The sequence below is a fragment of the Cuculus canorus genome, chromosome 3 (assembly GCF_017976375.1).
Source record: "Cuculus canorus isolate bCucCan1 chromosome 3, bCucCan1.pri, whole genome shotgun sequence".
NCBI lineage: Eukaryota > Metazoa > Chordata > Aves > Cuculiformes > Cuculidae > Cuculus > Cuculus canorus.
In genome coordinates this window covers 10,014,741-10,036,001 of record NC_071403.1, presented here as the reverse complement: position 1 = coordinate 10,036,001, position 21,261 = coordinate 10,014,741, and the positions used below count along the sequence as shown (strand labels likewise).

The following is a 21,261-nucleotide window of genomic DNA, read 5'->3' as shown; positions in this document are numbered from 1 at the left end:
ATTACATTGTACAGAAGCTGTAAGTTTTCTTAACTTTGTATATATTAAACTATTTAGAAATATTGATGCGTTACATAATATACAGAGGACTACAAAAGATTTTTCGCCCAAGTATTTATTCTGTAGCTCACTGTTTAGTCCCGCCTTCCTTGTTGTTGAATATTGGAAATGTAGCTTTATTACTTTGTTGAGTTCATATCAGAATTCAAACTTTTTTCACACTGTTAAGGCAAGAAAAGTGTCCTAAGTATTTTTGTAGCTCCACAAAATGCCTATACGTACTGCTGTCTTAACTCCATTTTTAAATACAATAAGAGCAGAAAGATTAGAATATCTGCTGTAATTGACTGTCAAGTAGCTAATGACTTAAAGAAATATAGTAGTGCAAAGCTGATTACTGAATTAGCGTAGTTCTCTTTACTTAAGGAAATATGTGTTTCCCTGCGCGTCTGAAAAGAAAAAGCCCTGGAGATTTTCTGTAGTGCTTGATATCATCTCACTGAAATGATCAGTTGCTGAGTTTAGTAGTGTCTGCCTGAGGGGCGATGCCTGTGCTTGGGATGAATTGTCAAAGATGTATTCTAATTTTTCCCGTCAGGAGGTGATCTAGTAATAGCTAAGATTTGTAAAATTTGTCTTATAGCCAAATTTCAGTTGAAAACTGATGGGATTTCAGCCAGTCATGAAAAGACCTGCGGAATGGTGTGTTTATAAAGTGTTTCGTAAGAGGAATAGTGCAAATGATGTGATGGCTTTGTTTGCTAACATGTGCCTTGTGTTTTCAACAGAGGAACAGGAAGAATCAGTTTACAATCTGTACATCTCGGAAGTCAGAAATATCAGACTTCAGCTGGAGAGCTGTGAGGAGCGATTAATACAGCAGATCCGAACCCCAATGGAAAGGGATGATATGCATGAAAGTACCTGCAGGATTTCAGAGCAAGAGGTGAGCCTTTGAGAAAGGCTGTTTTACCTAGGAGGTTTTATTTTAAAACGAATGTATCTACACATTTTGAGTGTAGTTGGGGAAGTTTGTGGTGCACCTTGAAAAGACAAGAGTCAGACTAAGCTTGTGTTTGTGAGAAAAAAGATGCCAATAAATGGCAACTCTGTTTGTTTCCTTTTTATGCATATGTTCCTTTTCAAATATTTTTAATGGTGCCCACATAAAACAAACAAAGGAGAAGAAACGAGTACTGATGATATGTAGAATCATAGAATCATAGAATCATAGAATCATAGAATAGTTTGAGTTGGAAGGGACCTTAAAGATCATCCAGTTCCAACCCCCCTGCCATGTGCAGGAACGTCCCACTGGCTCAGGCTGCCCAAGGCCCCATCCAACCTGGCCTTGAACACCTCCAGGGATGGGGCAGCCACAGCTTCCCTGGGCATCCTGTGCCAGTGTCTCACCACCCTGACTGTGAAGAATTTCTTCCTTATGTCAAGCCTAAATCTGCCCCTCTCCAGTTTATACCCATTCCCCTGCATCCTATCACTGCAACAATAGAGTGTACATTAAGTTTATGTAGGGTAAAAGCACTGTCAATCACCTTTCATTTTACAGAAACTGAAGAAGGAGCTGGATCGACTGAAGGATAACCTGGGAGTCATCACAGCTAAATGTGAAGAGTTTTTCATTCAAGCTGCTGGTTCACCCTCAGTCCCTACTCTGCGCTCTGAACTCAATGTTGTTATTCAGAACATGAACCAAGTTTATTCCATGTCTTCCATTTACATAGATAAGTATGTAATAGGCCATGTCCCATCATATGTTTTAGTTTGAAGTTTTCTCTTCAAAATAAATTAAATGTAAATATATTAGTGTGAATAATACTGATCAAGAAAAACAGAGGTAACGTAATTTTAACATTGTATGAAGGGGTAGCCTGTGAGGTAAAAAGGCTGTAAAACACAGGTGTTGAGTGCTATTACTGATGGTTCTGTTAACATGTCATTACTTTTTTTTCAGATTAAAAACTGTAAGTTTGGTGCTGAAAAACACCCACGAAGCAGAACTTTTAGTAAAACACTATGAAACTAAGTTGTGTGAAGAAGAGGCAGTAACAGCTGACAAATACAATATTGAAAATCTGATGGGTACATTAAAGGTAAGAATTGGGTGGTGCCTTTTCATGGGCAAATCAAAAAGTAATAGGAAGGCGATAGTCTAATGATAGAAAAGTGAAATAGGTGTCTTAAAACACCTGCTTTAGTTATACTGTACTGTATAGTGTATCAAAAGTTGGCTTGTATATTTGGAGGAAAGGCTGTATTAGGACTGACATCTCAGAAAAAAAGTGACAGCTTCAGAGCATTCGGAATTGGATATTTTGCGTGTATTTTCCTGCTGTTAGGAAATACCTTGCAGTATCTGAGCTTCCAAGAGTGGCTCTTGTTAATGCTTCAGTAAGTTGGGGTTTTTGTGTCTCTTCAAAAGGTAAAATATGCTTAAGATAGCATAAATATTTCTTATATAAGTGTGGCCACAATAACATTCCTAGTACTACTATGGTACAATAATCAGTGTTTCCTAGGAGATTTGGCAGATCTCTTTGAGAAAGTGTAAGACTGATGTTCAGCATTTCAAGTGTGCTGTATATACCTTATTTTAATATAGCAAACAATTAGTAATGCTTTTTATCAGATGGAACGGTCACCACCTACCTAAGGATTTCTTTGAAAGCTGTAGTTTATAAGTGTGTTACTTTCCTGTCTCTTGTGATGCATGAGTTGTTGGCAATACTGTTACTTATAATTATTCCACAGTTATAACTAATTGGTTGCTTCAGACCCATTCTGGTGCCATTCCAGTGTCTGAGCAACCAAAATCAATATATTAATTCAAACATTTTTCATTTATTCATTTATGCATTCTACTCATGTAAAATACTGATTTATAAAACAGTGTCATAATTTAGGAGTTATTTACAGTCTATCATTTATTGCACACTAGCAATGGAGGTCTGAAGTAGATGAGAAAAGATATGTGTTCCATGCCTTAGAGGATGAACTGCAGAAGGCAAAGATGATCAGTGATCAGATGTTTAAAATGCACAAGGAACGTGATCTTGACTTTGACTGGCATAAAGAAAAAGCTGATCAGTTAGCTGAGAGGTGGCAAAATGTTCATTCTCAAATTGAAAACAGGTTTGTATAACTTCTTATTATAATGTGTTCATGTTTTATGCTATTTCTGTTGTTTCTGAGGAAAAATAATCAGAAAAAAAAATGTTAGAATAGGTCAAAATTTTTTTCTGAACTATCTGTGAACAGTGATCAAGGATTCTAACCTTTTCTGTGCTGTTGACATCGTCTTGCTTTTCTACAGGAAATGTCTGTGACTGTTCTGTATCAAAAGATTAACAGGATACAGAAGCTTTATTTACTTACTGAGACATAGTAGAGGCAAATTGGCTTTTTACTTTCAAAAAAAAAAAAAGCAAGTAGAAATGGCTTGCTGTCCTATGGAAATACCATCTGTTTCTCCACATAATTAGCCCTGACAGGCTAAACAGATGAGCTGATTCATCAGTGATGATTAGATTCGTGTTAACTTGCGTTTAATGACTCAAGTGCTTAGTCTGGAAGTCTGTAGCTTTCATTGACTTCTGTGATAATTTTATCGCAACAGTTTTTGGTGAAGTGCCAGTATTTTCTTTTGGTGTGCAACTGTTTTCATGTAGCCTCCATATCCAGTTCAGATGTTGCTCTAAGTTGAGCCCTTTGGTATTGCTGTTGTGATGGTATTGAGTGTTACTCAGATGCACATGCCTACACAGATGTACAGATAGAGCGGAACACACCTACCTGTAATGCTGAAGGAGATCATAGCGTCATGGAATGGTTTGGGTTGGAAGATACCTTATATATCATCCAATTCCACCCTCCTGCCAGTGGCAGGGACATTTCCCACTGGATCAGGCTGCTTAAGGCCCCACCCAGCCTGGCCTTGAACACCTCCAGGGATGGGGCAGCCACAGCTTCCCTGAGCAACCTGTGCCAGTGCCTCACCACCCTCCATTGTGAAGAATTTCCTCCTTATGTCTAGTCTACATCTTCCAATTTATAACCATTATAGAATCACAGAATGGAGATGTCCATACATGACTTCCCTAGAAACACTTTTTCCTTCACTCGCTATAGACACGGAAGGAAAAATTATGAGCACGTTAAGGAGGTCTGCACTGTACGGCTTGAATTTATCTTCTTTAAAATCTACTATAGTTTGTCATTATAGATAACCTGAACAAGAGTGGCAAAGATAGTGATTTTCATGCAAAACAGCCTTTCCTGTTTTTGTTCTCCTATTTAAGGGACAAGTATTTGTACAGGTGTAATACTGAAATAATTCACTTGTAATTAACTAATTTAGTTGACTCTGTGTAGCATTGGTAGAAGATAAAAGACAGATGGGCAAAAAGCTGACTCATTTAAAGCTGACTGCAGAGCGAACAGCAGACAGAATTTAACAGCAGCATGACAGAATTTAAATGATAAATGAAGTACTGAAGTGTCCGTATTTCTTCAGAGGGCAAATGTGAACCACTTGCTTTCCTCACAGGGAAATTCCTAACTAGAATATTCTTGAAGAAAACATGCTGAAAAGTGACTATTAATACATAGTATCTGCTAGTGTAAACAGGACAGATTGTGGTAGTTGCAGCTTGTAGCTGTAAACAAGCTGCTTTCTGCACATGTTCTCTCTGCTGCTTCGTAACAGCTTGACACTGATGATCATTATATGAAAAGCATGTACAAATATTGGCTGCAGTTAGCATGATTCTTTTTCATCGTTATTAGCTTTAAAACATGCTCAAGTATGAAACTCAATCAATATTGTTTCCTTGCTTGCTCTTTTTCCATCTCCTTTGGGCATCTTGAGAACAACACTGGTGCAATTCAAACTATTCCTTCCAAATCAAACTATGAAAAGTTGTTAAATAAGTATGTTTATCCATAACCTTGTGGTGTTCTGGATTAGTTGTATTTATGGGATCTTGTGAAGTATAAGGATCATGAAAGAAAAATTGTCAGTGTGAAAACCACTTTCAAGAAATAGCACACTTTTTTTCGGGTCAAACCCACAATTTAAAACTGGACTTACCCAACCAGATCAGTTGCTTTTGCACATCAGAATATTTAAAAGATGTGGGTTTACTGTAATTCCTGTTGTTTTGTGGGAGGCAGAGAGTATGATGAGCTGGTGCTTAATCTTTTTTGCCTTCTTGATTAAAATAGGTTGCATTTGAAATACTCTTAGCTTCTTAGCTTCTTGTAACAGAATTAATTGCTGTTGCACTGCCCTCCCTCTTGCGTGGTGTTTTCCTGTTCTCACGGAGTTCCAAGCAGTTTAGCTCACTAATAAGGAAGAGATGCAGAATTTCTTCTGTTGTAGGATCTCTCCTTGATGTCATTTATGACAAATGAAAAGGTTTCTTCAAGCTGGGAATCTTGATATTGGAGAAGTTGATTTGCTGTTAAGTTAGTGTTATTTTAGTATGTTTGTAGGGCGAGCTCTAGCAGAGCTAAGGCATCTGAAGCCTTTAAAGCTGTTGCGTTGTGCTTCTTATCTTTTATATTTGACTTCTCTCCTTTGACGTATCTTCTAAAATGAAATCAGGTTGCGTGATTTGGAAGGTATTAATAAATCTCTGAAGTATTACAAGGATACTTACAATTCTTTGGACACGTGGATTCAACAAGTGGAAGATACTCAGAGGAAAATTCAAGAAATCCATTCTGAAAATAGCAAAGCATTGGCCAAACAGCTGAACCAGCATAAGGTATGAAAGCTGTCTCAATGGAGGAAAGCACTGTTTTGATGACTGAAAAAGAATTAAAATATCTCTTGAACCCTGTCATGTCAGTCTTTTTTCTTGATAGGAAGTGTTTATGTCCCTCTCCCCTTATTGTAAAACTCCAAATAAACACCAGCTTTTATGTTTTTTTTGTTCACCATGCAGCTAACATCATTAACGTATCACACACTTATCATAGCCATTTTATAGGCCAGGTTGTTTTGACCTTTGAGTCTGCAAGAAGAGCAAAACAAAAAGGCCTACAATTCTGGACTGTCCTTATCACATTACTTTTTATTCAGTACTGCTCTTGATACTTATGGATGTAGAAATATTTTCATGGATGCAGGGCTAAACTCAATGACTCTCCACAGCAGGAAGGAAATGCAGCTTAAATAAGAGACAGAATAACAAATTATATGTATAAAGTGGTATATTCCCAATTTCTTTTTAAGTAAATTCCCCAGCTATTAGACTTGGCAGAGTTTTATCATTATTTCTGTAAGCTTGGCAAAGCCAGGACATGGTCTTGAGCATGTAATTACTTGTGCATATGTGGAAATGAGCATATTGTGTAAATTTCATGATGTTGGATAAAGGAATAATAACAGCAATAAAAAGCATTTTTTAGGTGAAGATGTCAATTCATATTTTACAGATGCTGGTTTCTGAGATTGAAATGAAGCAAAGCAAAATAGATGAATGCCAGAAGTATGCAGAACAATATTCAGCTGCTGTGAAGGTAATAAATAGCATTATACTTAGAATCCTTTTCGTTAGTGTTAGTATCATATGGAATGCTGATAATTTTGTGTATCTTCTCTTTTACAGGACTATGAGTTGCAGACTATGACCTACAGAGCTATGGTTGACTCCCAACAAAAGTCTCCAGTGAAACGCCGAAGAATGCAAAGTTCATCAGACTTCATTATTCAAGAGGTAAATTGATTTCTTATGAAAGGAAAATGTGTTTTTTTGAGTCTTTGCTTAAAATAGAGTAAAGAAAAGTATGGGATTTAGGTTTTATTAGTGATGATATAGGGTGACCCAAGCAAGATGAGTTTTTTTCCGATATCGATTTATGGTGTGATAAATATCCTGTTGGTCGGTATGCAGTGTTTATGTCATGAGGTGGTATATTGCTGTTGATGAGCAAAACTCCCTCAAATTGTAAAAAACTATATGAGGAATGTACCTCAGTAACTCTGTTTAGAACTACCTCTGGGCTGAATCTTGATCACAGCAAACAGGGAGAACTTTCGTCTTTACTATGGGTAAAACTTGCCAGCTCTGGACACTTCGGCAGATTCCAAGGCAAATCAGCCAGATTTGGGTGGGAAAGAAGTCTGTCTCTGCTGTTACATAGAAGAATAGTGACCAGCACTTCTTGTCCCTCTTATAACCTATTCTTACAGAGCAGGAAGAATCAGGTGACTGTAAAGCCGATACTTTGTCTTAAGTTTCTTCTGTTTAGAGATCTCTTCATAGATCCGTAAGATTTATTTGTGCAAGTGCACCCTGCTGGTGGCATTCAGCTTTAGAATCAAAATTAGGACTTTGGATTCCACTCTAAGTATTTTGGAATCAAAATCAAGATAGTTTCTAGAGTAGTGCTTGTCACTTCTTTGAAGGTTAATGGAAATGTTTCCCTCTCTCTTCCCTCACCCCTGCTTTGTTTCTCTGCAGTTCATGGATTTACGGACACGTTATACTGCCTTAGTGACCCTGATGACCCAATACATTAAGTTTGCAGGTGACTCTTTGAAAAGACTGGAAGAGGAAGAGGTAAGTCTTCCCTTGGCAGCCAACCATGCAAGAAGAAGACCTAGGCAAACAAAAAGCAATATACCTGCTGGAATTATTTACAAAGTTAGCAGCAGATATGAAAGACTAAAATGTCTAATATACTGCACTGTATTCAGGAATGTAGGAGTGTTAAATTAACACCATTGTCATTCAGATAAGCAAAATCATTCATACATTTTACCAGTTTGTCCAGCTAGAAGGATCATATGATTTCCTAAATTCTATGGAAATGTGGTTACATGCAGTACATTTTAATTCTTCAGCGTTTTAGGACTTTTCACAATATTGATAGCCTGTGTAGGCCTTAATATTCTATATTACGCATTCTGATCCATTTAACAAGAGGGAGATGCGATACTCACTTAATTAACTTCTTAAGTTTCTTCGACATGTTTAGATTTTTTTTTTTTACTTCTGCCTTTCTACTGTATTGATTCCTTGGGGTCAAACAGCATTTTATTTATGCTTAGCGTTGCATCTTATTAACAAGGGTAGATTACTGAAACTGAACAGACAAATTACTCAAAAAATGTGCCTGCTGCAGAATCAACTTTCCAAATAATTGAGAAAAAGATACTTTTAAATTAATTGCTTTCTTTGGAAATGTTTCTCTCTGAAGGAGATTGCATAGTCATTCTTTAAGGACCAAGTGTTTCAATGTAATCTATACAGTGCATATCTCTAAAATGACAGCCATACTAAATGTAGTCTTGTAATTAATTGTGCCCATATTAAATGTAGTCCTAAATAAATTACAGAAAATTAGAGAATGCTTTCTTAAGGGTATAAATTTCAACATTATTACATGAAAAAATCTGAATTCTTAAATGAATGTTACCTGATTCTGGTGCTGGCTTTTCTGTATTGGCTGAAGTGGTGGAGAATATGGATGGAAACAGATAATGTTTGTTGATAACTGTCCGTTATAACTGAGGGTCACTATGACTAATAATGTTAGCAGTATCAAGGATAAAAAGTGAAACAAAAAACAAGAATTGAAACAAGGATCAAGAAACCTGTGAATGCTGATAGGCTTCACCTTGTTCAAGAGCAAATGGAATCTTTTAAGCTCTTGACTTTCAGTCTGCTCTGAATCACCAGGATTGCTGTTTTGGAGTATCTTCCATCCTCCTCTACCTCTGGCAACCTTCTAAATCTTTGATAGTTTCTTTGAAGATAACACAAGCAGGTTTCCAGTCTCAAAGTGATTTGATGGGGTTTTTTTTTCTTAGTAATGAGGATAGCAAATCAGAAAATGAATAATCATTTTCAAAGGAGGAATGGTAATTTTTTTTCTTCTGGGATCAGTCCTATGCAGTCTGTGATTGTTTCAGGATTTCTTCCATGCCAATCTTTCTTTCTAACTCTCAGTAATAGCATTAAGAATGCACAGAGTAAGAAGGAAAAAGATTCCTTCCACGATATCACAGTTTAATCCATGTGCTGTCATGCTCAGAGCTTACCAGAGGAGAGTGAACTCCACCAACCTGTGAAGTCAGCTGAAGTCTTTCGACATTTGGGAACTAATGAAGCTGTTGAATTCAGAGAGGAAAACACACCTAATGAAAGCCTGATGGATGTGGAGTATTTACAAAAAGATAACTCTTCTAGTAAACCTAAACACATGCAAAACAAATCAGAAATCAATGGAAGAAAATTAGATGTAGGCATATATGATATAATCAAAACTGATAGAAGGTTAAAGCGATTTTTAAATTTTGGTGTTCAAGAAAGTAGCATTAGTGGCAACAGAGAAAATAAGCTACTTACAGAGCAAGAGAATGCAATGGGTTTTGGTAATCAAACTGGAGAAGAAGAAAATGGTAGAAAAGATTGTTTTGTGCCAGCTAAGACCTGTGTGAGTGCTGAAATGATAAATGGGCAAATGGTTAATGGAGAGAGACTGAAAACTCAGGGAGCATCAAAGAAGTTGCTTGAAGTGGAGGTGATATACAAAACTACAGGAAAAAATTGTTCAAGAAAGACAGGGAGAGGTGCTCCAGTAAAGGAAGAACATGAGATGGAACCAGAAATTAATTTTGAGCAGACAATGAAGAAAGATGAAGTTACTCAAAAAACTGGAAACCATGCTGTGGTCGTCAGCCCTTACAAGCAGCAACATTTTTCAAGAACTCATTTTGAACGTCAGTGTAAAGAACGATGCTTTACAGAAAGTAATAGCTGTGATATCTTAAACTCTGAAGACAAAGAGTTTCAAGTGTGTGGTGGAGACAGTGACTCTCTTCCAGGTATAAGGGATGCAATACTGTTAGAGAAAGCTGCGTCCTCATTTAGAGAGCTGGCAGCACATGATGGAAGTGAAAAAACAAAGTTAAATTTACAATCTGTGAGCAATCGAGTTGTTTCTGGTAGGATTGAAAGTGATACAAACAAACTACACGGAGTATCTCTGGATAAAAGTTGCTCCATAGCAGAAAAGAAAATCCTAGAAAAAACAAATTCAAATCCAATTCCGAAGAAAGCCAAGAGTACAGTGCAAAACATTTTGGCTGTTTCTTCAGGAAATCTTTCAAAGAAACAGTGTACAGCAAAAGTCTCTGAACCTTACCCTACAGATTTTGAAGGATCACCAGTGCAGAGTGATCCAAGTTTAGGTACAGAATGGTTAGGAAGTTCTGGTGATTTAAATGCAAATACATCCCCCTCAGAAATTATTTCTGGGAGAGGGGATAATTTACCATTATCAGAAAATGGATTATCAAAAAAGCTTTTGAGTCATGGTGAGAAAGTAAGTGAGAAGAAAATACCACAGAGTAAAATGTGTGGTCTGGACAGCATAAATATAAGCAGGAAGAAGCAGAGTGGAGAATACAAATTTGAACAGGGTCAGAAATGTAAGGATTTATTGCTAGTTGCAGAAATGGATGGTAGAGATAAAAGTCACAGCATAAAGGCGCCTGGAAAAAACACTGAACTCCAGAAAATGTTTTGTGAAACAGAGGAAAAAGCCTCACTTGCAAAAAAAGAGAAACAAAAAAAAGGAGACAATGATATCGAAAAGAAAAGGAGCACAACTATTGTGAAGGTACCAGAGTGTTTATGCAATGCAAATGAAACAGTTAATTTAAGAATGATTCTAAACCGACCTAAATCAACATTTGAATCTCAAAATATGTCAAGATCAAGTGATTTAAAGTTGATTCAACATAATTTAAACAATGAATATTCTAATGATGTTAATTACTTTCCAGTTTGAGATGCTTGCAGTTTTTAAGTTCTTTTAGGTGTATTTTTCTTTACTTTGTCTTACTATCTAATTCCCATCCTTTTCTCCACCAGCTGATGCTCAGCTGTGGTCATTAGAAATAACGATAGCTAAGAAGATATAGTGTGTGACCGTATCTGTGGGTTTAGTTTTTCTTTTTCAAGCATAGTGCATTAGATTTCGTGTCTATGGGAGCATAAAAGGAGATCTGAATAGACACCAATTTAAATGTTCTGTATCTGTTGAGCTTTATTCAAAATTGTGACATAGGAAATATGAAGGAAACTAAAGCAGCTGCCTTTGCATTAGCCTTTTAGGAAATGTTTAAAATGTCCTATGAAAAATCATGTAAATCTGGTAACTTTGAACTAAACCAACATTTTTGTTTATTTGAAAATGTTGCTGTAATTACGCTTCATACTGTATTTGTATGATCATAGGAATATAGGTGTGTTCTTACTTCATGTTAGCTCACAGTTGGTAATAAATGCCATAGTAGTGCTAATGAAGACAAGGTATGTATAGCTTCAACCATATTATTACTGGTGAACATGTATCTTGCTTACAAGTGTTTCCCTTGATCTGCCAACATACCACTGGTTTTCACTAGGATTTTCCCAGTTACTATGTTTTTACTGCTAAGTGTGTCTACACAGCTGTGCTATTGCCACTCCCCAGCCGAGCCCGCTTTAGATACTTCTCTTTCTGGAGCTGACCCATCTTGGCTTTAGCTCTACATTCTGGTTGTTTTCTTGGGAGAGGATTTCTGAACTTTGCTTCCGTTATTTGTGCTTGCAAGCATAAAATCCTTCTTTCAGTTCCTACTGAACTGATCCAGAAATCCTGGGCCCCTTTCTCTTTGGAAATTCTTGTGCATAGTGTTTTGGCTCACTGTTTGCTCTACGTATTTGTCCGGAGGAAAAGCGTATGCACACTGTTGTTTGACGCTGCTTACTGCTAAGAGGCATCTGACTGAAGTGAACGGCTTCAGGACTTCTTCACTTTGTGGATGTCTTTATGAAGGGCTTCATATTTGGCTAACAGTAACTTCCTGAAGCTTACTTATATCAAGAGAAGGTGATGGTGGTGGGAGCTGCTTATCCTGCTTTCTGGATGTGCCGTATATATATATGAGTAAGTATTTTCCACTCTGCTTTTCAAAGAGCCTAAGTTGTTTCATATGCTGTATTACAAAAAGTACATTCCAACTTATCTCGTTCTTTTATAGATTTTAAAGAATAAGGAGGCATCAGTGCGTGAGGCATATTCAGATCTAATTTCACAGCAAAATAATACAATTGATGAGAACAGAAAGCTCATGGGAAAGGTAAAAAAACTTGAGGACATGCTAGAGGATATGAAGAAACAAAAATTCCAACTGGAACAGGAGCTCCCTAAAGTGAAGGAAGCAGCAGAAAAAGAACAGAAGAAGCAGCAAAAGGACATGGAAGAGATCTGTCTTCAGAAGACCAAGGCTGAGCAAGAGGCAAAGCGGTGTCGTATAGATCTAGAGAGTATGGAGAAGGAGAAGGCAGACACAGAGCAGGAGCTGGAGTGTGTAAGACGGCTCATTTTTCAGGCAGAGACTCAAAGAAGTATACTGGAAGAACATCTCCGTGCTTTTCGAAATCAAATAGAAGAAAGTGCCTTTACCAGAAGAAAACTTGAAGAGCATCTAAGAAGAAAAGATACTAATCTTCATGATTTAGAGCAACAAAAAAAAGCCTTAATGCAGGAGTTGAAGAAAAAAACAGAAGGAGAGGAGGAACTTATGAAACTGATAAAACAAATGGAACAAAATCTTGAAATCAAGCTGCAGGAAAAAGAGAAATCTGAAGGTAGAAGGAAGTGTGTTGAAGGCAGGTATGCTGTAACTAGAGAAACTTCCTTGCCAACTTTCATGGCTGGTCCAGGCAGCCAATGTAGGACTGATTCTGAAATTACAAGTTTCCAGAAGAAACAAGAAGCCAGAAAAGTAGAAGAGCTTAAACAGAAGATAGAAGAGCTAATCCTTGCTAACAAAAAAGCTGATAAAACTATTAAAGACCTGAAATATGAACTGAATGAAATTGAGCTTCAGAAGTCATCAACCGAAGAAAAGTGCCATTTATTAAAAGAAAAACTAGATAAAGTCAATAGTGAACTTAAATGCCTAAAAATTAAGTTGGAGGAAAAAGACCACGTAGAACAGGGTTATTTGCAACAATTGAAAGAACTGGACAAGCAGCTACAAAGAGCCACAGGTAAAGCTGAAGAGATGATGCAAGAAGCGATAGATCTTAAGAAAATTAAGATGAACTATCAGGAGGAGCTGAAATCTGTTCAGCAAGAAAAGACACAGCTGAAGAGAGAAGTAGAGGAGTTAACTAGGTCGCAGACAAAGACTGAAATCACTATAAAACATTTAAATTCACAAATCAGTTCTCTTCAAAAAGAGAACCTGGCAGCTGAACACAGGACACGGTCATGCAAAGGAGAAGCAAGTAATCTTCAAGAGCAGTATATGAAAATTCAAGAACAGTTGCTTCAAAAGACAGAAGTAGAGAAAGAAAACCAGCAGCAAATACAGATGCTGAAGAATGAATTGGCCAAAAGTAATCAGGCATCAGAAACATTGAAACAAAAGATAGAAGACCTTAATAAATGGAATACTGAAACGAAACTATTGATGAAGCAAATTCAGTCTGAATCTGAGAAGGTGGCTTTGGAAAAAGAAAGTATTCAGAGGAAAAATGATGCATTAAAAGCCCTGGCAGATAGTTTCAAAGAGCAGCTGCATACAACAAATGAACAGTTGCACAAGCAAACAATAACTGAGCAAGAATTCATATGTAAAATCAAAAGTCTAGAGGTTGATCTAGCAAAAACAAAAGATTTGGCTAGTGAGTATAAACAAAAATGTGATAAACAAAGTGCTTCTACCTTAACAATTGACCGGGAGGTTAAAAATCTACATGCCCAAATGAATGCTTTAACTATGGAAAAGAGAGTGAATGAGCAGAAGATACAACTACAACAAGCTCATATACAAGAGCTAAATAGTAGATTAAAAAAATTACAGGATGAACTCCATCAGAAGACTCTGGATGAGCAAATGGCACGCAAGAAGATGATTCTGTTTCAGGAAGAATCCATTAAATTTAAACACTCTGCAGAGGAGTTTAGGAAAAAAGTTGAAAAGTTACTGGAGTCCCATAGCGTCACAGAAAAGGACATTTCTGGCATAAAACTAGAATGTGTTGCTCTTCAGCAGGAGAAGCATATGGCTGAGGAAAACATAACGTTGTACAAGATACAAATGGAGGATCTGCAAGAGAGGCTTAAGAAATGTCATGAACAACTACAGCAGGGGAAGCAGGCTGAAATGGAATACCACCAGAAGTGCAGGAAGCTTGAGGAGGAATTGGAAATGCAGAAGCGCACAATTGAGAGCTTGAAGCAGAAAATGGACCTGCAGGTCAAGGAAAGTGAACATGGGTTTCTTTTGTTTCAGAATGATGTTCAGCAAAATAATAAACTCACAGATTCTGGATTTAAATTGAGCTGTGAGAGAAGAGGGAATGATTTCAGTTACCTGAGTGACACTGCAGTTAGAGAATTTGAACAGCTTCCTCCACATGCAAAACCTGACTCACCCTTGTTAAGGAAGAAACAAGAGAGATTAGGTTTTAAATCTGATCAAATAGAAGAAAACACATTGTACATGAGTGCTGATAATGCAATACCGAGGGAGGTGCAATTCCAGATGTCAAGAATAAACCAGTCACTTGAAGAAGATGCAAGCCCACAGTCTTTTACAGAGTTTGTTTCTCAAATGAGTACACAGTTCCAGATAACTTTTGATAAAGCAAGCCAAATCTCTGGAACATCTGAAAGGGACAAGTTGAGAAACAAGAACCTACACAGTTCCAGGCAAACTATTAGACATGGAGAAGACACAAAACATGAATTAGGAGTTGTTAAACTGCATCCATTGGAGGTACACACTACGTTTTGTGAGGGTTTCCCTTCATAGTGCTGGTTTTTAGTATTGCATTTGATTTTGGTTATAGTTTATACTATATTTTCTCTAATGCTTCTTGTGTTCTTACTTTGGTAAAGGGAACCGCTCATTCTTACATGACACAAAAGGCTTTGACTTAGGCCTCTGTAGCAGCTTTGTTAATGTCTAAGAAACAAATTATAAGTTTTTGTTGGAAGAATGAGTTCAAATACACCATTGTAACATTATGGGTCAAAATCTACTTTGATTAATAGTAATGAACAACAGTTATTGTTGCTTAGTTTAGTCATATTTCTGTTATTGAATAAATATTTGAAATAGCAAATGCATTTTAAAACGAGCTGTCTATATTTCTCTGCTTTCCATTGCTAGTAGCAGTTCTCCTTTCTGACTTATATTCATGTTCTCCCTTTTCTTTCTCTGGTGGTGGATTTAGGAGTGAATTATGCACAGTGTAGTTCTGTGGATGTGTTTCTCACTGTAAATTCCTATTTACAGATAGCGAAGAACAAGCAATATGATGTACATGTTGAAGTCACAACTTTAAACCAAGAAAATGGCAAGACTTTCGGTAATGAAGAGAGAATGTTTGAGGGATACAAAACATCGGAAGGGTTTAGGACAGAAGACTTTGGAAAGATGAGCTCTTATTTAGGAGAAGAGATTTTGAAAACTGTCGATGATGCTACTCGGTTGGAATATTTTACAGAAGAATATGATGATATTAAATTTCAAGGTCTCCGACATGATGTAACTGCTAGACAGTTGACCGAAGTCAAACTTCTAGACAGGCTTACGGTTGAGCAGCTCCGCTCAGGGCAGAAAACTGTTGAAGAGGTTCAAAAAAGTCTTGAGAAATTTTTAACTAAACCTACAGCCATAGCTGGGCTGTACCTTGAATCCAGTAAAGAGGTACTCTCTTTTGCTTTAGCAGCAAAGAGAAGAATCATAGGAAAAGCATTAGCATTAGCATTTTTAGAGGCCCAAGCAGCTACTGGTTTCATTATTGATCCCGCAACAGGTCAGAAATTCTCTGTTGATGATTCAATTGATAGAGGGCTTGCAGATAATGAATTCAGGAGTAGACTACTTGAGGCAGAGAAAGCTGTTTTGGGCTATTCCTGTTCTGGGAAAGTGATCTCTGTGTATCAGGCTATGGAAGCTCGACTCTTAGAAAGACAAAGAGGTAAAAATATCCTTGAGGCTCAAATTGCATGTGGGGGGGTCATTGATCCTGTAAGAAGTGTTCGTGTACCTCCAGAAACTGCCGTGCAGCTTGGCTTGCTTAGTAACACAATTCTAAAATTTTTGCACGAGCCTTCAAGTAATGCAAAATGTTTTCACAGTCCAAACAACAAGAAAGCGATGTATTACTGTGATCTGCTGAAAATGTGTTTGTTTAGCATAAGCAGTAAATGCTTTCTGCTTCCAATAGGCGAAAGGAAAATAAGCAGCCCATCAGCAGAGAAAAGTCATAAAATTTCTGTAGTAGATGTCAAAATAGGGGCTGAAATGACTTCGTATGAGGCTTATAGAAGAAATTGTCTTGACAAAGCTACTTATCTTGAGCTTTCAAAACAGGAATTTGATTGGAAGGAGTCTACCTGCTTTGACTCTCTTGGGAATTCTTTTCTTTTACTTACAGATCTTAAAACCGGTGTACAGTTTAATATTGAGGAGACGTTAAATCAGGGTAGAATTGACAGAGCATTAGTCAATAAATATAAGGAGGGTTTAATCACAGCTAATGAGTTTGGTGATATTTTACTTAGCAGTTCACAGCCAAATAAAGATTTAAACAGCCCTATTGCAGGTTTCTGGCTTTCTGAAACCAATGAGAGAATTCCAGTTTTAAAAGCCTCACGGAAAAACTTGATAGATAGAGTTACTGCTCTCCGGTGTCTTGAAGCGCAGGTTAGTACAGGAGGTATAATTGATCCATTTACTGGGAAAAAGTACAGCGTTTCCGAAGCTTTGCAGAGGGAGTTAATTGATGATGGGTGTGCTAAGCAAATCCAGCAGTGTGAACTGATCTTTACTGGCATCATTCACCCTGTGAGGAACACAGTTATGTCGGCTGTTGAAGCTATGCACGTAAATGCTGTAGACAAAGAAGTGGGTCTGCGCTGCCTGGAGTATCAGTACTTGACCGGTGGGTTGATAGATCCAAAGTCTCATTCCAGATTAACAATGGAAGATGCAATTAAGAATGGTATTATTGACGCTGTCACAGCTACAAAGATGAAAGATGAAGAATTGTATGTTAAAGTTTTAACATGCCCCAAAACAAAGAAGAAGTTAACCTACAAAGAAGCTTTGGAAAGGGCTGTTTTTGATTGCCACACTGGGCTACGACTGTTAGAAGCAGCTCAGCCCATGAAAACGGGAATATCCAGCCTTTACTACAATTCGTAGTGGAACAACGATATTAGCAGTAATTTTGAGGCCCACTTTAAGCCCATTTCTGTCAAGGAGATCCATGGTGGCCTTTATGGAAAATCATAAATGATGTTTTCTAATGTAATCAGTTATTGTAGTACAAATCACTGATTAGTACAAACCACTAAAACTGGAATTAAAATCATAGAATCATAGAATGGTTTGGGTTGGAAGGGACCTTAAAATCATCCAGTTCCACGCCCCCTGCCATGGGCAGGGACTTCTTACAAAGCTGAACTTTGTAGATAAACTTAAGCAGGTTCATAATATCAAAATGCAGACTTTGTTCAGTGCTTACCTGAAGGCTTTTTCTGACATCAGCTACATGTAAATTAGAAGTTACACTGAGGTTGGTGAAGTTAAAGCAGTGCAAAATGGCTGGATTTAGGTGTGACAAGGATCAGATTGTTATATTAAAAAATGAAAGGAATTCCCCATTTTGTGAATGAATACAGTGCAGTCTTTTATGTAACCTGATACTTAATTTGATATTACAAATCAGTTTGCAGATATAATTTATTTGTTTTTTAGAAGTGGCAATAAAGTATACAAGGGTTAAATGTTCAGTGCAGTAAACACATATATACAAGTCATTTTTCACACACTGATATTTCATTAATTTTAATGGGCTTCTCATATCCTAATTTTTTCTTTCAATTCAGGTAACATTTTTTTCTTAGAATTGTTTTCATGCTCTAGTAGGCAAATGAATTACCATTAGTTATCAACTAAAAAATTCCGTTGAAATAAAGTGTCTTCATTTTCACATGTGATACCTGGAGTGGCTTAAGTGTGTTTTTAAAGTGTTGATAAATTTCAAACTAGTAAGTTGTACTACTTTAAAAAAAAAATATAGTTGCTTGTGCGGGAAATGATGAAGTGTCTCAGTATTTTACTTTTATTGTTTGCGTTTCTGTATACATAAAACCAATGTATTCTTCTTAATTGTAATTTATTAATGTGCATAGGTTGCAAAATACTGATATCCTGTGCTGGCTGTACATATCCACACCTGAGGGTAATGCAAAGGCAGCAATGCAAAGATACTTTATATGAAATGGTGTTTAGATTTTTATCTGCTGAGTAGTGGCTGGGAGGCTATGCTTTTTCTTAATACCAATCATTTCATAATGAATGTGCACATGTATGAATAAGCACCATAATCATAATTACAAATCATTTAAGGAATTATTTTGTTAATGTATGTAACTATATGGCATTTTTTGTTCCTACATCAAAGCGTCATAGTAATGCATGCGATGACAAATAAAAAGAAATCACTTTATGTTTATGTGATAATACTGCTATTGCGGAAGAATTGTGTTTCTAGGGAAGTCACTGGTAAATATTCCAACAATTTACATTGACGTCTTTTTTACAATTTGTGGTGCTTGTCAGAAGTCAATGGAAGAGGAAAAGAAGGAGCATGTTGAGAAAGCCGGGGATTTACTGAAGTGGGTTTCAAATCTGAGCAAGACACTCAGCAAAGAAGAAGGAGAAAAAGCTGAAAAGACAGATTTGCCTAAGCAGCAGGTACACAGGTGTCTTCTGTTAAAGCACCACTTCATCTTTTTAGCTTTCTGTATTGATTAAAATGAGAAAATATTCCATAAATACTGTTTTCCTCCAAATCACCATCCACATTCTACTAATGATGTAATTTCACATCTGATTGTGAGTGCAGGATTGAGTAAATGAACACTGATGATTAGGGACATAAACACATTACTCAGGAAGAAGTGCAAGCTCCTTTTTGCAGACCTGATGTATGACCTATCTGACACTGCAAAATGTCAGTTCAGAGAACCTAGACCAAACAGACCCTAACTCAGCCTTTTATGTGGTAGTCAAAACTGCTGTCTTAGGGAATACAGCAGGTGTTGACGGAGTCTCTTTATTATTATACTAGTCAACAGGCACCTGGAGTGGCCCATCTTGCTGTCTTTGTATTTAACCAGTATGTTCTGCTTGTGTAGTAACCTGTAACCGTGACCATCTGTGAAGTTTCCTGTCGTTTGTAACAGCTCTCCACCAGGGCTTGTCCCACAAAATAGCTTAGTGACACCTAAAAAGACTTCAGTAGGTGAAGGTCTGCCTGCACACTGAGCACCAGAAACACTGAGCAGTGTCTTTTCCACGTCCCTCAGTACACCGCTGGATGTGTGGTCGTACAAACATGATTTTGGCCTCCTGGCGGCCTATTCCTGCATTTTATTTTTGGTGATGCATGCTGGTGCCAATTAGAGACACTGGAGCAGCATGTGCATAAATCAAACGTGCTGTCAGACAAGTGACCATCCTGCAATTCTGATGACCACTGGTCTCAGAATGCTGCTAGTTCGTAGAGGAGCAGTGCTAGTTCTCTTACTGAGTTTGTCCCTATGTCTACAGGATGAAGTAAGCTTATATTGATTGGTGAATCACTGATAGTTAGAATCAGGATTTTCAAGAACATCCAATGCTTTTGGTTTTCTTCTCTTCTTAATGACAACAATGCAAACCTTTGTCAGCATTGGGTCAGCGCTCAACTCCGTAGAGCCTCTCAGCTTACCATGGCAACTGTGGCTGGCATCTGCCCAGCCTGATTCCTCAACAAGTAACCTGTGAGTTAGTCACCTCGCCTGCCTCCAGCCACAGGGACGTTTGCCAAGGGTGTTTCCTCACCTTGTAAGCAAACATCCCAGCAAGGTAGTGTAGCCTTCCACAGGTGCGTGGTTTTGTATCTCCAGGTGCCTTGACAAGTTTTGTAGGAACACGTAGACTAGAGGTTTGCTAGCTAGTGTTGGCTGAAATACATTTCACGCAGTGGTTTGGGGCTGCTCTGGGGTGCAGCTGAGGAGTGGGTGGAGAAGCTGGTGACAGCAGTGACACAGAACACAGCAGCCGCAGTGATGCCAGTTCCCTGAATAGGATAGAGCTCATGACCCCACCTGCTACCTCAGCATGCTCGCGTTGCCTTCTTGTGTAGCGCATACCATGCTTGCTGTCTTGGTTTCTGTCCAAGCAGCGCAAGTAGTGGGATTGTAGTTTGCTTGCGGCGATTGCAAAGGAGATGCTGTTCAAGACCATGTCCAGGCTCTTTGATGTGATGGACACAGGGACAGAACTGATTGTGTCCGGACCCAGGAGAGTGCAGAGCCCAAGCACCTTGCTGGAGTTCTCTTAGCACCGACTTGAACTTGGCCTTGCTGATGCGCTCCTAGGCTGCCCTTTGACACTTTGCCTTTATTTAGCCAAAAGAGTGCTTTTCTCTGAAGAGACTACAGGCAGTTTCTCAGAAAAGTTAAAGTGTAAATTCTCGAAAGTTCCTCTGCCAGAACAAGTGCTTTCGTGGGTATGACACAGAAAGGATAGTAGGAAGAATATTAATGATTATATTAAGTAATTACATTTTCCAAGTGTCTGCTGTTATGTTTGACTGTGTTACTGAATTCCATGAAGGTTTGTGGCCTTCTGGCATGTTTTCTTAAAAAGTTACCATCTCTCAGCTTGGTGAGCAACTTCATGCGTATGACTATCATACACATATCTTTATAAAGCTGCTTTAAATTATACCAACTAAAGTAATTTTAAATGACAGCTTAGTTTTTAAAGAAATAACACTTTAATATACATTTTCTGTCTCACCTAACAATTTTCTAATACAGCTAATTTAACTAAAAGGCGCAGCACTGCGATTTATCCATATATGAATGATACAATTCTAAGTAAATAATATCACTCTAAGAATAGCTGGTATTTAAAGAAAAAAAACCAAGTTCTTATACTGTTGAGTTTAGTCCCAGGTAAAAATACTATGTTGGTTCTTTGTTTTGCATTTTATACATGTGCATAATTAAGTCTTGAACACAGGTTCTTTATTTTTCCAGATTTCCCTGGATGAAATGTCAACTAAGAAGGAGCAAATAGCTGAAGCTCTGCAAACTACTCAATCATTTTTAGCGAAGCACGGTGACAAGTATGCCATATTTTATTTTTGAAACAAA

General features: G+C 37.6%; 3 protein-coding genes across 3 annotated transcripts in view; all 3 read left to right on the top strand.

Moving 5' to 3' along the window:
• The window catches only part of LOC104065316 (dystonin), a 320,467-nt gene that overhangs the window by 181,847 nt on the left and 117,359 nt on the right, over positions 1 to 21,261 (top strand). Inside the window, 10 exon segments of the mRNA XM_054061292.1 lie at positions 789 to 946; positions 1,568 to 1,746; positions 1,973 to 2,111; positions 2,957 to 3,150; positions 5,624 to 5,786; positions 6,460 to 6,543; positions 6,633 to 6,740; positions 7,488 to 7,586; positions 18,674 to 18,808; positions 21,145 to 21,233. Of these exon segments, the coding sequence (XP_053917267.1) occupies positions 789 to 946; positions 1,568 to 1,746; positions 1,973 to 2,111; positions 2,957 to 3,150; positions 5,624 to 5,786; positions 6,460 to 6,543; positions 6,633 to 6,740; positions 7,488 to 7,586; positions 18,674 to 18,808; positions 21,145 to 21,233 (1,348 nt within the window).
• LOC128851620 (uncharacterized) lies at positions 7,609 to 11,782 on the top strand. Its single transcript, XM_054061291.1, has one exon. It carries the CDS (start codon positions 9,046 to 9,048, stop codon positions 10,822 to 10,824), a length of 1,779 nt encoding a protein of 592 aa, XP_053917266.1. The 5' UTR covers positions 7,609 to 9,045; the 3' UTR covers positions 10,825 to 11,782.
• Positions 12,084 to 18,631, top strand: LOC128851619 (plectin-like). Its single transcript, XM_054061289.1, has 2 exons — positions 12,084 to 14,812; positions 15,335 to 18,631. Exons 1-2 carry the CDS (start codon positions 12,152 to 12,154, stop codon positions 17,249 to 17,251), a joined length of 4,578 nt encoding a protein of 1,525 aa, XP_053917264.1. The 5' UTR covers positions 12,084 to 12,151; the 3' UTR covers positions 17,252 to 18,631.

Excerpts from the sequence above, each read along its gene's own strand:
- LOC128851620 (XM_054061291.1), top strand. The coding sequence starts at position 9,046 with ATGTGCTGTCATGCTCAGAGCTTACCAGAGGAGAGTGAACTCCACCAA.
- LOC128851619 (XM_054061289.1), top strand. The coding sequence starts at position 12,152 with ATGGGAAAGGTAAAAAAACTTGAGGACATGCTAGAGGATATGAAGAAA. Across the intron at positions 14,813-15,334 it reads TTAAACTGCATCCATTGGAG|ATAGCGAAGAACAAGCAATA; the intron begins GTACACACTACG and ends TCCTATTTACAG.